Raw genomic sequence first — 13,401 nt, 5'->3', positions numbered from 1 at the left:
AGCATTTCATTAGGCTCTGAGCAATTGAGATTGTGTAAACCTGAACTTTCTTTGCCATTTTTCCCTGCAAATTTCCAGTTTATTCATTTTTGATTATGAGAGATAGTACAATTGCTGTGGTTTAATGTGAACAGCTAAGATTATAACTCCCGGCACAGACTCCTGGCACCTAGCCCATTGATGAACATACAAATATTATATATGCATTACTGTGTTCTTGCTGGATTAACATTCTACAAAAGAATTACAATAATTTTTCTGTCATGAGGCCAGATTCCCAAGATATGCCCTTTTTTGTTAGCTGCTGTTATTCAGAAATATTTTCCTTCTTATTTCTCTTATATCATGAATTGCTAATAAACAGTACTTTGTATATGAATTTTTGACCGTTTATTTCTCACAGAAGTTAATGTAGATAAAGATACTTGATGTCTTTTGGTCTAATTGCATTAATGTTTTCTGTGATAGGCTTTTTATGTTTAGATACTATCAAAAACAAGTTGGAATTGTAAATACAGCTATAAGAGGCAGAGGATGCTGTCACTGGGCATGGTGGCTCACTCCTATAAGCCCGGCACTTTGGGAGACCAAGGTGGAGGATTGCTTGAGCCCAGGAGTTTGAGGCCAACCTGGATAACACAGGGAGGCCTCATCTCTACAAAAAAAAATTTTTTTTAATTAGCTGGGCATGTTGGCATGTGCCTGTGGTTACAGCTACTCTGGAGGGTGAGGTGGGAATATCGCTTGAGTTGGAGTTGGAGGCTGCAGTGAGCTGTGATCATTGTACCACTGCACTTTAGCCTAGGTGATGGAGACTGACTCAGAGACTTGTGGGAGAGGGGTCCAATCAATCTACACTAGGAAATTCCAGGTTTCTTGGATTGGAACATTTTATTTATTTATCAAGTATTACTCAGTGCAACTGACCAAGCTACACATCTGCGTCTGCATTATTTGCACATTGCATTAAAGGTCAAACTGCCCATAATTATTGAAAAATAATAACAATAAAGAGACAAAATAAATAGACAAAAATAAAATTTTAGTTTGGTTTATGAGTTGTCATCCACTGTTATGAACCCATTATGTATTTTAATTAGTGTAATGCTGTTGTTGAAACAAATAATCTTTAAACTTTTTCTGTACCAAAAGATGGTAAAGGATTTCACGTTGAACTACAGGTTTTGCTGCGTCCCTGCTGAAGCTGTGTCCTGACGATTGTGTTTAAATTAACTTTTCTGTTAGACAAACTTTGTTGCTACTTTCTTCTCAAGATGATTGCAACACCTTTGAAACATCCAGGAGCTCATTTGTCTTCAGAGACATCTCAAAGGAGAAATCTGCCCATTGATGCAATCTTTTTTGACAGCATACCTTCAGACACACTTACACCAGTAAAAGATTTGGTGAAATATCAAAACTTCTCTTTAAAATTGAATGAACATAAAAAGAATCAATTCCTAGAAATCACAACTTTTAACAATAAAGATATATTTCAATCTACCGTGCTAGCAGAGGTTACCACTTCTAACAGTTCTCTTGATATCAGTTGTATAAAGCCCAACAAGGATGGATTTAAAAATAAGGCAAACTATGAATCACCGGGGAAAATATTTCAAAGAATGAAAGAAAAAATACTGCATGACAAGCAAGAACAGGCATCAAGAAACAGTAGTTTGTTGAAACCACAGAAAAGTAATAAAATCTTCACTTCTAACAAAGCTGAGAAAAAACGCTTGCAGCATACCTACCTCGATGAAGAAAAGGAAAACAACACATCATTTCAATCAGGTAATAGTTCACTACGAGGTTAGTTTTGCTGTGCGTTGGCGAAAAAGCTATAATGTCTTAAGTGTTTAATATGTCAGATGGTTTTAGGTTCTCAGAATATATTAATAGCAGTGAAAAAAGTGGACAAAAGCCCTTGCCTTCATGTAGTTCACATTCAAGTGGTGGGGAGACATAATTAACCTATTAAATAAGTAATTTTATGATACACTAAAAGGAAAAGCAGTAAATGAAAAAAAGTAAAAAGCAGAGTAAGGATGAGAGGGGGTTGTAATTTTCAGTGGGGTGATCAGAGCAAGCTTCAATGAGAAGATGGCATTTGATACCCCAAAATTGAGGGAAGTGATAGGTACAGATATCTTGGAGAGTGGGGAAAGGATGTTCCAGACAGGTAACAGCTATTTCAAATACCCTGAAGTAGCATGCCAAATAACTTCTAGGACTAGTTATGAGGTTAGTGTATCATGGAATGAATAGACAGAGCTGAAGAGGGGTTAAATAAGAATGGGTCAGATAACGTAAAGACCTTATAGATAAATGTAAGAGTTTTGGCTTTTACTATGAGCAAAATAAGGGCCACTGAAGGGTTTTGAGAAGAGAAAAGACAAGATCTGACATATGTTTTAAAATATCATTCCGGCGCCTGTAGTTCCAACTACTTGGAAGGCTGAGGCGGAAGGATCGCTGGAGTCCAGCAGGTCTAGGCTGTGGTGACCGGGAGCGGCTACTACACTCCAGTCTGGATGACAGTGAGACTCCAACTCAAAAAAAAAAAAATCATTCTGGCTGTTTTGAGACAATACAACAGTAATCCAGGTGACAGCCATGTTGGCTTGGTTCAGGAGGTAGTAGTGAAGATAAGAAGTGGTTAGACTCTGGGTATATTTTAAAGGTAAAGCCAGTAAGATTTACTCATAGATTGGGTGTGGAATATAAGAGAAAAAAGAGATATAAAGAATATAAAGGGTGGTTTTTTTTGTTTTGTTTTGTTTTACTGCTTTTGGCCTGAAGAACTGGAAGGATAATTTAATTGAAATAGGACTAACGGAAGGAGGAATGGAGTGGGGGCTTGTTAATTAAGGTTTTTGTCATGTTATTTTAGATATGTCTGTTAACAATCTAAATGTAGATGTTAATTGGGCTGTTGGAAAAATTTGTTGGAATTTAGGTAAATTAGGTGATTAAAAATACATTTGGGAATTATTATGAGATCGTCAAGGAGTAAGCGAAGAAAAAACTTCAAGGGCTCAGTTCTGGGGCACTCCAACGTTTGGAAGTTAGAATGAAATATAGAAAACTCACTAAGGAGAAGATGGGCAAGACTGAAAACCTAGGGAGTGAAACTATGGAAGCCATGAGAACAAAGTGTGTTAAGGAGGGAGTCATCAGCTCTGCATAATACCGCTAATCAGTCAAGTAAGCTGAGATTTGACCATTGGATTTCACAGTGTGAAGGTCATTGATGACTTTAAGGATAGTTTTGGTGGAATGGTGGGAGCGAAAACATGATTCTAAAGGGTTCAAGACAGAATATGACTAGAGAAATTGGAAATGGTGAACATAAACAACTCTTTTTGAGGGGAGCAAAGAAATCATGGCATGTGTGATTAAAGGTTTTATTGTTGTTTTTAATAATTGGTGAAATGACAGCATTTTTTGTGTATTGTTGGGAATAATCCGGTAGGAAGGAAAAAAACTGAAATTGGACTAGGTGCAGTGGCTCATGTCTGTAATCCCAGCACTTTGGGAGGCCAAGGCAGAAGAATCGCTTGAACCCAGGAGTTTAAGACCAGCCTAGGCAACATAGCAAAAACTTGTCTCTACAAAAAAAAAAAAAAAAAAACAGAAAAGTAAGGCTGGCATGTGGCACACACCTGTCTGTAGTCTCAGCTGTTCAGCTGAGGTGAAAGAATCACTTGAGCCCAGGAGGTCGAGGCTGCAGTAAGCCGTTATCATACTACTGCACTTTAGTCTGGTTACATATAGGTGTGAGCCACTGCACCCAGTCAGATGCTCTTTTAATAATCTATAAATGGGGCTTATAAAGAGGGTAAGTCTACTCTGTGTCTTATAGACAGTAAGTGACAGACTGAGAAGTGAGTACAGATCTCTCTTAAAAAAAAACCCATGCTCTTAACCACTACATGATAGATTGTGGGGATATTGTGGCATTTCAAATACAGTGACATACTCGGAGTTTTCTAAGGAAGTTTGGAGTCGAAGTAGGAGAGTATGCAAAATAATCTATTATATAGCGTGGGAAAAAAGGAAGAAACAAATGAAACAATGCACATTAAAGTGTTTTCCATATATGGCGAAATTTGAGAGAGTAAGAAATACCTAACTGCTTTGAGAATCTGATAATCCTTTCCCCAGAAAAATGCATACACAAATACAAACACTCATTTTGTATGCAGCTGTAGAGACCTTTTGGAGAGTCGATGTGAACCTTGGACTCCCAAATAAATGACCCAGGTTCTACAGCTTGTTAGATTGAACTTGAATTACCTACTTGTCTCTACTGCATTGTCTTGCAATTTCCAGTAAAATTAGTTTTAAATGCAGAAACTTAACACTTCTCTCATGACATGTCATTACAATAAAATCTTTATATTAACATTTCTTTTTTTTTTTTTTGAGTTGGTGTCTCACTCTGTTGCCCAGGCTGGAGTGCACTGGCCGCTCCCGGCCACTGCAGCCTAGACCTGTTGGGCTCCAGCGATCCTTCCGCCTCAGCCTTCAGAGTAGCCGGAATTACAGGCATGTGCTACCACGCCCAGCTGATTTTTTGATTTATTGTAGAGATGAGGTCTCTGCCCAGGCGGGTCTCGAACCCTCAGGCTCAGGCAATCCACTCACCTCAGCCTCCCAAAGGCGCAGGGTTACAGGCTGAGCCACCGAGCCTGGCTTATATTAAGATTTCTAAGCCCAAAGTGGAATACTTATTACAGCATAATCACTACCAGTTTCTTTCAAGTATAATAATTAAAATTAAACATAAAATAATTCCATTTTTCCTTTTCTGGCACAAATTTTAAGTCTATTATTTTCTTCCTTTATGTGAAAGAAACTATATTCAATAAACATTAAACTTTAAAGATCTAGTTTGTAAAGCAGAATAAAATGTAATCCATACTACCAGTTCTTATTTGTCTAATTGATAAACCTACTACTTTTGTGCATTTGAACGCCTACTAAAAAGATGTCAAAAGGATGCAAATTACAGTTTAGTCTACTATTGGGTCTCAATATTTTGATTTTTAAAGAATAAATTATACTCTTCAACTATTCTTTCATATTTTAGAAATTTGCAGCAATTGGAATCAGAATTTTCAAGACTAGGTGTCACTTTATATATAATCTTAACACATGCATATTTGATTTGTGACAGCACCAGATTTTATTTCAGATCTCCAGACTTCTAAGTCTAGTAATATATTTTTGTCTAGAGCTGACAAGTTGTATCTTGGAGAAGTTAAAAAGAAAATCTTCCTCAACATAGTATAGAGAACCAGGGTAAAGGTATGAGAAGATAATAAAGGGAAAAATTTATGCAGCTGTTATAAATTGCAAAAACATACTATATTGGTCTCATAATTACTGAATCTGCATCTTTTTTTCAAGAATTTAAAAAGATACTTTTTCTTGTCAGTGACTAATACAGTTCAACTTCTTCTTCTTTTTTTTTTTTTTTAACCACAACCTCAGTCAAAGAAGTTACTTTAGAATCATCAAATAATATTTTCCTTCCAGTCAAACAGAAGAGTCGATGCCATCAGGAAGAGAAAGCACCACAGCACAATTTGACTTATGGTAAACTCTTTTCTGTTTTGTTACTTCAATATGTTAGATATTCTCGGTAATTATTTTCCCGTGTGAAAATAAACATTGATTGTGGACAAAAGCTTCAATCATAAAAGCAACAAAGGCACCTAGAAAAGAGGTGGAGAGGTTGGAGCGTTCCTAGCCTGAATTTATCTCTTTTAATTTCATATGATCCTTTATATACATTTTGTTTTATTTTGTATTTTTTTGCAGAACTTCCAATTCTGAACCAAGAACAAGAAAATTTTTCAGCCACAGGAGCCTCAAACAAGGCATTAACTAGAGCTCAGTTGGCTAAACAAATTCTTTACTCAAAGGAAAATTTAGCTGTAAGCACTAAGTCTAAAAAGGACACGTTTATTTTAGAAGGCATTGATTCTACCAATGAAAACTTTCAAAATACAAATATTGAGACTCTCAATACTAACTGTGTTTCTGTTACAAATGGCAGTCAATTAATGGTTTCTGATAGTGAGATGACAACAGAAGGGACTTCACCAAAGGAAATTATGGACGGAAATGAAAAAACAATGCTCAGAGAGACTGGTCTTCCAGGTTTTATGAAAGATGCAGACAAATGTAAAATTGTACTTGCAACTCCAAGACTTCATGTAGAAATACCTCAGAAGTCGAAAAAAAATATTTCCAAGATTCCTCCTCCAAGTATACTTCAAGATTTTACAAATGGTGCTAAAAAAAGTAAGGTAAATAAGGTAACAAAACTGTTATGGCAGATATTAGTTTCTGTGTTTGCTTTTATTCTTCAAGAACTTGAGCTCTTATGCTCTTTTTTTTTTTTTTTTCCTCCTAGTTAGCATTTGAAGCTGTGGTCTCTCTCTCTTTTTTTTTTTTCAAATTGGAGTCTCACTCTGTTGCCCAGACTGGAGTGCAGTGGTCGCTCCCGGCCACCGCAGCCTGGACCTGCTGGGCCGGGCGATCCTTCCGCCTCAGCCTTCCAAGTAGCTGGAACTACAGGCGTGCGCTACCACGCCAGGCTGATTTTTTTGATTGATTGTAGAGATGAGGTCTCGCCAAGTTGCCCAGGTGGGTCTTGAACCCGCGGGCTCAGGCAATTCACTCACGTCGGCCTCCCAAAGCGTGGAATTACAGGCTGAGCCACTGAACCCAGCCTCTCGTTTTTAACAGTAGCTTCATTTCATGTTTTATTATTATTTACTGTAGCTACATTGTGGCCTAGTGCTTTGATATGTCTCAAGTGTTCCAAATGTAGGAGAAGGAAAAAAATGAGTATTATTTTACTGTTCCTACCCAAGTCTTATCTATACTTTTTTTGTTCATTGTTTTGCGCCTTTTTGGTTTTTTGGTTTTTTGTTTTGTTTTGTTTTTAGAGATGGTGTCTCTCTCTGTTACCCAGGCTGGAGTGCAGTGGCATGATCATAGCTCACTGCAGCTTCAACCCCCCGGGCTTAAGCAGTCCTCCTGTGTCAGTCTCTTGAGTAGCTGAGACTACAGGCACATGGTTACCATGCCCAGACCTACCTATAATTTTTTAAGTGAATCCAATGACAAAGACCCTCCCATTTTAATGTATTTTTCTGACTCAGTATAAAATTGCCAGTAGAGAAATTTGTCTTTATATTAAAAAGTGTAATTTTATATATAAGGTAAATGGCCACTCAAATTAGTTATTCTATACATTTTGGCTTTTTTCTTATCAGAAATAGTTCAATCTTAAATTTTATTAAGTATAAACAATAATGTCTTTGCACATACACTCACAGAAATTTTCCCATCATAATGGGATTTTACTAGTACTGAAATGACAAATTATCTGATTTGGAATAGAATGCTATTAGATGTAGATTTCTAGCAGTCATCTATTTTACAGTTTATAGAAAATGAAGCAAGGAGTGATGGCCTGTGCCTATAGTCCCAGGGAGGCTGAGGTGGTAGGATTGCTTGAACCCAGGAATATTGGGCTGTAGTGCACTGTCCCTATTAGGTGTCCACACCAAGTTCAGCATCAATATGGTAACCTCTGGGAGCAGGGGGCCACTAGGTTGCCTAAGGAAGAGTGAACTGGCCCAGGTCAGAAAGTTGAAAAGCAACTCTAAATGGACTTGACCAAAAAAATGCTCCAATTTTTTTAGTGACAAAACATGGCTGACTCTTTTTTTGCTCCAAATTATTGGAGTTTTTGCAAGACTTGGTGTTTTAGTGTATTCCTTGGGATTTTAAATGATTTTTTTCCATTGGTTTAAATTTGATGTAAGAATATTTGAAGTATAATTGCTTCTGGATTGTAGAACAAACTATTCAGTGCAACCTGAATTCAATCTGTCCTTTTATCTTTTCTGTTTCATTATATACAAGATTTTTTCCTATTGCTATTTAAAATAGAATGTGATTCTTATATAGATGGGCACTAAGGAATTATTTTGATTACTTGATTATTTGGATAAGTTTTTTCTTTCAATGTTAGTTAATTTTAAGTAAGTTAATGCTTATGCTGCAAGTAATACAGAAAATATATTCCTTGTTTTATGTTTCATTAGGTAGTCCGGCTACAGGAATGGATGATTAAGGCTATCAATGATAATACTGCTATATGTGTAGAAGGAAAATTGATGTAAGTATAGCATTTCAATAGTCTTTTAATAAAATTTATGATAGTTGCATGTAAAAACTGAAAAAGTGATGCATGAAAAATAACATATTTCTACAAAACAAAGACTTCTCTAATGAGGTTATGAACTGAAGGTAAAAAAGTAAAATGACTGGATCCTAGACACAGTGATTGCTACCAACTTACCTGTTTTTGCCTGTTTACTCAAATTATTTTAAAAATAATAACAGCTCAACTTGTATAGTACATTATTTTTTATGAGGTGCTAATGAATGGACTGATACTATCTGCTTAATTATATATGACCAGTTATTATTTACTACATACATTTCAGTCCAGATTTTCACATCTAAATTGGGACAAGCAGATATAAATTACTGATCCAGAAAAGGACTCAGTATTATTTAAAAATTTTCCATACAGCTACATAATAAGTAATCAGTGGCACTCTCTGGTCCTCCCTAAGTAAGAGTGTTATCAGGTAAGTGGGCTTCTCCTATTTCTGCTACTCTATTAGCACCGTTTCCTATTCTTCAAGACCACTTTCTTATTGCTAAACAATTGTGTAATAAAAGATTGTAATAAAACAATATGTGATGTTACAGTTTAAAGAAATATATGGACGTTTATTTTTATTTTTATTTTTTTTTGAGTTGGAGTCTCACTCTGTTGCCCAGACTGGAGTGCAGTGGCCACTCCTGGCCACTGCCGCCTCGACCCACTGGGCTCCGGCGATCCTTCTGCCTCAGCCTTCCGAGTAGCCGGAATTACAGGCGTGCGCTACCACGCCCAGCTGATTTTTTTGATTTATTGTAGAGATGAGGTCTCGCCAAGTTGCTCAGACAGGTGTCGAACCCGCGTGCTCAGGCAATCCACTCACCTCAGCCTCCCAAAGGCACAGGATTACAGGCTGAGCCACTGAGCCCAGCTATATGGAAGCTTACAAGTTGAGTATATACAGTCTGTGTTGGCCACTCTATATCTCTTTACCTTATACATTTAATATCCAAGATGCAGCATAGATGGCCTTTGTTGCAATACCATTATTGTGGCTTACTACCTGTATTACTTGGGCAAGTTACGTATCTTTTTACAGACTGTTTTTTCATCTGTGCAGTATGGATAATTGTATTACTTGTGAGCTGTGTCAAAGATTAGAGACCAGAGAACAGTGCTTTTAGAGTGTTACTTAAGTGCTTATTAGATTAAAAAAAGGCCAAAAAAAAGAAAGATGAGAAGTAATATTGTATTAAGATATAATGTATGAGTTTAATCCCATTTGACCAGTTAAAGGAACTTAACTTCCTTATTTATTATGCTTGTAATTATTAGTTATCTGAAGACTGGGAACATATTCAACATTTATCTAATACATCTTCATATGTTATTCTTTCTATTTTATATTCTTATCTTCATGTAAAGAAATATGAAGAATAGATTTGTGTGTTAGTGATTTGATATTATAATTTGTTTTTTTCCCAACTGGAACTTCTTTTTGGTACTTTTCAAAATGAGAGGTGAAAACATTTGGCTGTATAGTGAGGGCAAGAAAACAAGATTAGGTGATTCAGTCTACATTTCTAAATAAAAGCTAACATTGTCTAGACCCTGATGGAGACAGGGAAATCACTCTTGAGAGCGTAGCATCATTTAATCCAAAGTTACAAGTATTACCAGTACCAGATATTTGGAAAAGACCAAATATCTCTGCTTCCTTGCTAGTGATAAATTTTAGAGTAGGGACTTACTTGGTTTGACCACTTTACAGTTTCTTGACACATTCTCCGAGGATCATAGTAGCCAAATAGTAGAGTTATGCTGCAGTGTTTGACCCTCAAATATTTTGCAATTAGATTAACAAAATTATTGGTGTTGCTGTAACTAGGGTGCAAAATTATTACTTTCTGTTATAAACCTGTATACGTATGTATATACATTGTGACTACTGGTAAAACGTGAATATTTTGGCTCACTAAAGCTATTTTTTTTCCTAGAGACATCACTAACATATATTGGCACAGTAATGTAATTATAGAGCGGATCGAGCACAACAAACTTAGGACTTTATCAGGCAACATTTATATATTAAAAGGAATGATAGATCAGATTTCCATGAAAGAAGCAGGTAAATGACTATTTATTAGCTAATAATAGAATGTTTCTCATAGTAATATACTTTTTAAAATTTTTAAATTAGATATTTAAGCATTATGAATAAATAAAAATTAAAACAATTGATCACAGTATGCAAAAATAGAGTTTATCTTTTTTCTGATTTTAAACCTTATCACAATTTAAATAAGTTCTGTTATTTAAAAAACTTGAAATACTCCTTATTTATAAGTAATTGCTTTATAAGAATATGATTTGGCCATTGCCTTACTAGACTCTCGTGTAGCCATGTGCTCTTTAAGCTATGGCCATCGCCACGTTTCCTGGCCTTGGCCCCCTCCCTATTTTGGAAAGGTGAATCTGTCTCTATCACCTCTTTCTTCTATCTCTCTAATTTACTTTCTAAATAAACTATATTTTCCAATCTAAAAAAAAAAAAAAAAAGAATATAATTTAGCTCCCTGACTACTCTTGTTAAAACTACCTGGCACAACTTCAGTGTTGAATAATTTGATTTTCTGCATATGCCTTGGCATACAGCTGAATATAGCTGGAGAAAAATAGACCCAAGTAGTCTAATTTAAATTTATGATTGCTAGCAACAAGTTAGCATTCCTTAGTCGTCCCTTGGTGCTACTTGGCATCCTACCATGTCTCCATAATCCATTTACCCTCCCATTCTTCCTGATGACTATTTCATATTTTTAGAAATCACCAGTGCCTCCTTCTTTACCCTCTTTCTGATGGGAGAATAGGGGAGAGAGGTGAGCACCTGAGCAAGGGAACAATCAAAAGATAATTTCTCTTCCCCATCTACTCATCTGCTTACATCCGTACCTACTTTTATTTATTTTATTTTTTATTTTTATTTTTTCAAATGAATATACTTCCTTTATCGAGGGTGACAAACCAAAACAAAAAGAAAAAAGACCAAACATATAAAAACCCAGGGTGCTAGAAATACAAACTCAATTCATTCAAATTCAAGCTCATTCTAGACCCTGGTCACAAACCCTAGTGAGGTGCGTGTGAGCACCAAGTCAGGGAGAAGGGAGAAGGGAGCAGGAGTGACTCTGAGGCCAAGAGAAAGGGTAGGTAGGGGATCCCCCTAGGTCTCCTGGTGATCACTCCTCCAAAGTGGTATCTCCATCTTCCCAATGACTGTGAAGACATACCAGGCCCTGTCCTTCTGGCCCCAGCCCACCCCTGGCCAGGTCTTCAAAGGCCAGTCCCAAATGGTTCTATCCTCACTTGTTCAGGCTTCTAGTCTTGCTCTTCTCCTCCTCCTCCTCCACATTCTTCGCTGTGATTAGTAGCGGGTTAGGGTACTGTATAAGCCGCAGTGAGGCTGGGGGCCAGGGGAGGCAGGGTGGAGACAGAGTGAAGAGAGGAGAAGAGCTGTCTCAGGACCCCTCGCTTCATGGGATCCCAAACTGTACAACCAGCTCCTCTTTTGCGTCCACACGGATCTGAGAAAGTGCACTGTAGGCGTAAGCAGCTATCCTGGAGACCTGCTGCAAGTCGGAGAAGGGGGATGGGCTCGCTGGCCAGCACTTGGTGGGGCTGACTGGTGAGAGATGGCAGCGGTGGCAGCTTCTTCCAATGGGTCAGGCTGCTACTCAGCACAGCCAGGCGGGTGCTGTACTGCCTTGCTCGGTCCATGTACTCATGCTGTTCCGTGTCCTGGGAGTCTGCAGCAGACACATCGATGATGTTGCTGGCTGTCTTGGCGAGGATGGAGGAGAGCAGGGCCTGCTCATCTGCGCGAGCGGAAGGCAGGCTGTGGTAGTTGGGTTCAGCTCCATTGAGGGCTTTGGTTGGAGGGCTGCTAGGGTCCAGCAGCAGCTTCGGGTCCTCTCGGTCCTGGTCTGAGTCCTCGTTCTCGCTGCTGTAGCAGCACCCCATGGCTGGGGCCGAGGAGGGACGGCGTCCGTCCCGTACCTACTTTTATTAAGGGTGAATTGTCCATGTTACTATGTGAACGTTTCCATATGTATACTAGCTTCCTTTCTCCCTGTTTAACTCAAGGACATCACTCCAGAACTTGTCTCTTCTCCTGTTTTGGTTTTGGTTTTGGGTTTTTTTGAGTTGGAGTCTCACTCTGTCACTCAGACTGGAGTGCAGTGGCCGCTCCCGGCCACCGCAGCCTCGACCTGCCTGGCTCCGGCGATCCTTCCGCCTCAGCCTTCCGAGTCGCTGGAACTACAGGCTTGCTACCACGCCCGGCTAATTTTTTTGATTAATTGTAGAGATGAGGTCTCGCCAATTTGCCCAGGTGGGTCTAGAACCCGCAGGCTCAGGCAATCCACTCACCTCAGCCTCCCAAAGTGCTGGGATTACAGGCTGAGCCACCGAACCTGGCCTTTGTTTTGTTTTAACTCTTTTAACCACACTTCTCCTTTCAGCCACCGTTGCTCTCATTTACAGCAAGACAACTCAGATGATTTGTCAATACTTACAACTGTATATCTAACTTATCTTGAACTCTCTTCTGTTTTTTCCCTTAAACTCTCTGTAATTATGCCTTAACCCCCAACTCTTCACTAGAGCAGCTCATGTCAGTGACCAATGGCCTCCATGTTGCTACATCCAGCATACTTTTTATTTTTTTGAGTTGGAGTCTCACTCTGTTGCCCAGGCTGGAGTATAGTAGCACGTTCACGGTCACTCGACCTGCTGGACTCCGGCGATCCTTCTGCCTCCACTTTCCAAGTAGCTGGAACTAAAGGCATGCGCCATCATGCCTGGCTAATTTTTTGATTTATTGTAGAGATGAGGTCTCACCAAGTTGCCCAGGCTGGTCTTGAACCCGTGGGCTCAGGCAATCCTCTCACCTTGGCCTCCCAAAGTGCTGGGATTATAGACATGAGCCACTGTGTCCGGCCCATTCAGCATATATATATATATATATATATATATATATATATATATATATATATATACACACACACACACATACATATATATGTATATGTATGTATATATATGTATATGTTGTTTTGTTTTGTTTTTGAGTTGGAGTCTCACTTGGTCACCCAGACTGGAGTGCAGTGGCCGCTCCCAGCCACCGCAGCCTCGCCTGCTGGGCT

At 38.4% G+C, this 13,401-nt stretch overlaps 1 protein-coding gene and 1 pseudogene across 2 annotated transcripts in view; one reads left to right on the top strand and one right to left on the bottom strand.

The window, feature by feature from the left end:
• Positions 1-1,182: 1,182 nt before the first annotated feature.
• The window catches only part of MIS18BP1 (MIS18 binding protein 1), a 41,809-nt gene continuing 29,590 nt past the window's right edge, over positions 1,183-13,401 (top strand). The window contains exons 1-5 of the mRNA XM_008073435.1: positions 1,183-1,809; positions 5,491-5,601; positions 5,827-6,317; positions 8,130-8,203; positions 10,195-10,325. Coding sequence (XP_008071626.1) covers positions 1,275-1,809; positions 5,491-5,601; positions 5,827-6,317; positions 8,130-8,203; positions 10,195-10,325 — 1,342 coding nt within the window. The 5' untranslated portion in view covers positions 1,183-1,274. The remainder of the gene's footprint in view (positions 1,810-5,490; positions 5,602-5,826; positions 6,318-8,129; positions 8,204-10,194; positions 10,326-13,401) is intronic.
• Positions 11,190-12,217, bottom strand: LOC103276013 (annotated as a pseudogene). The gene has a single exon (XR_002481291.1). The product of XR_002481291.1 is annotated as a ragulator complex protein LAMTOR1 pseudogene (transcript).

The sequence above is a fragment of the Carlito syrichta genome, unplaced genomic scaffold (assembly GCF_000164805.1).
Source record: "Carlito syrichta isolate Samal-C Ts95f unplaced genomic scaffold, Tarsius_syrichta-2.0.1 Scaffold315843, whole genome shotgun sequence".
Taxonomy (NCBI): Eukaryota; Metazoa; Chordata; class Mammalia; order Primates; family Tarsiidae; genus Carlito; species Carlito syrichta.
This window is presented reverse-complemented; position numbering and strand designations above follow the sequence as displayed.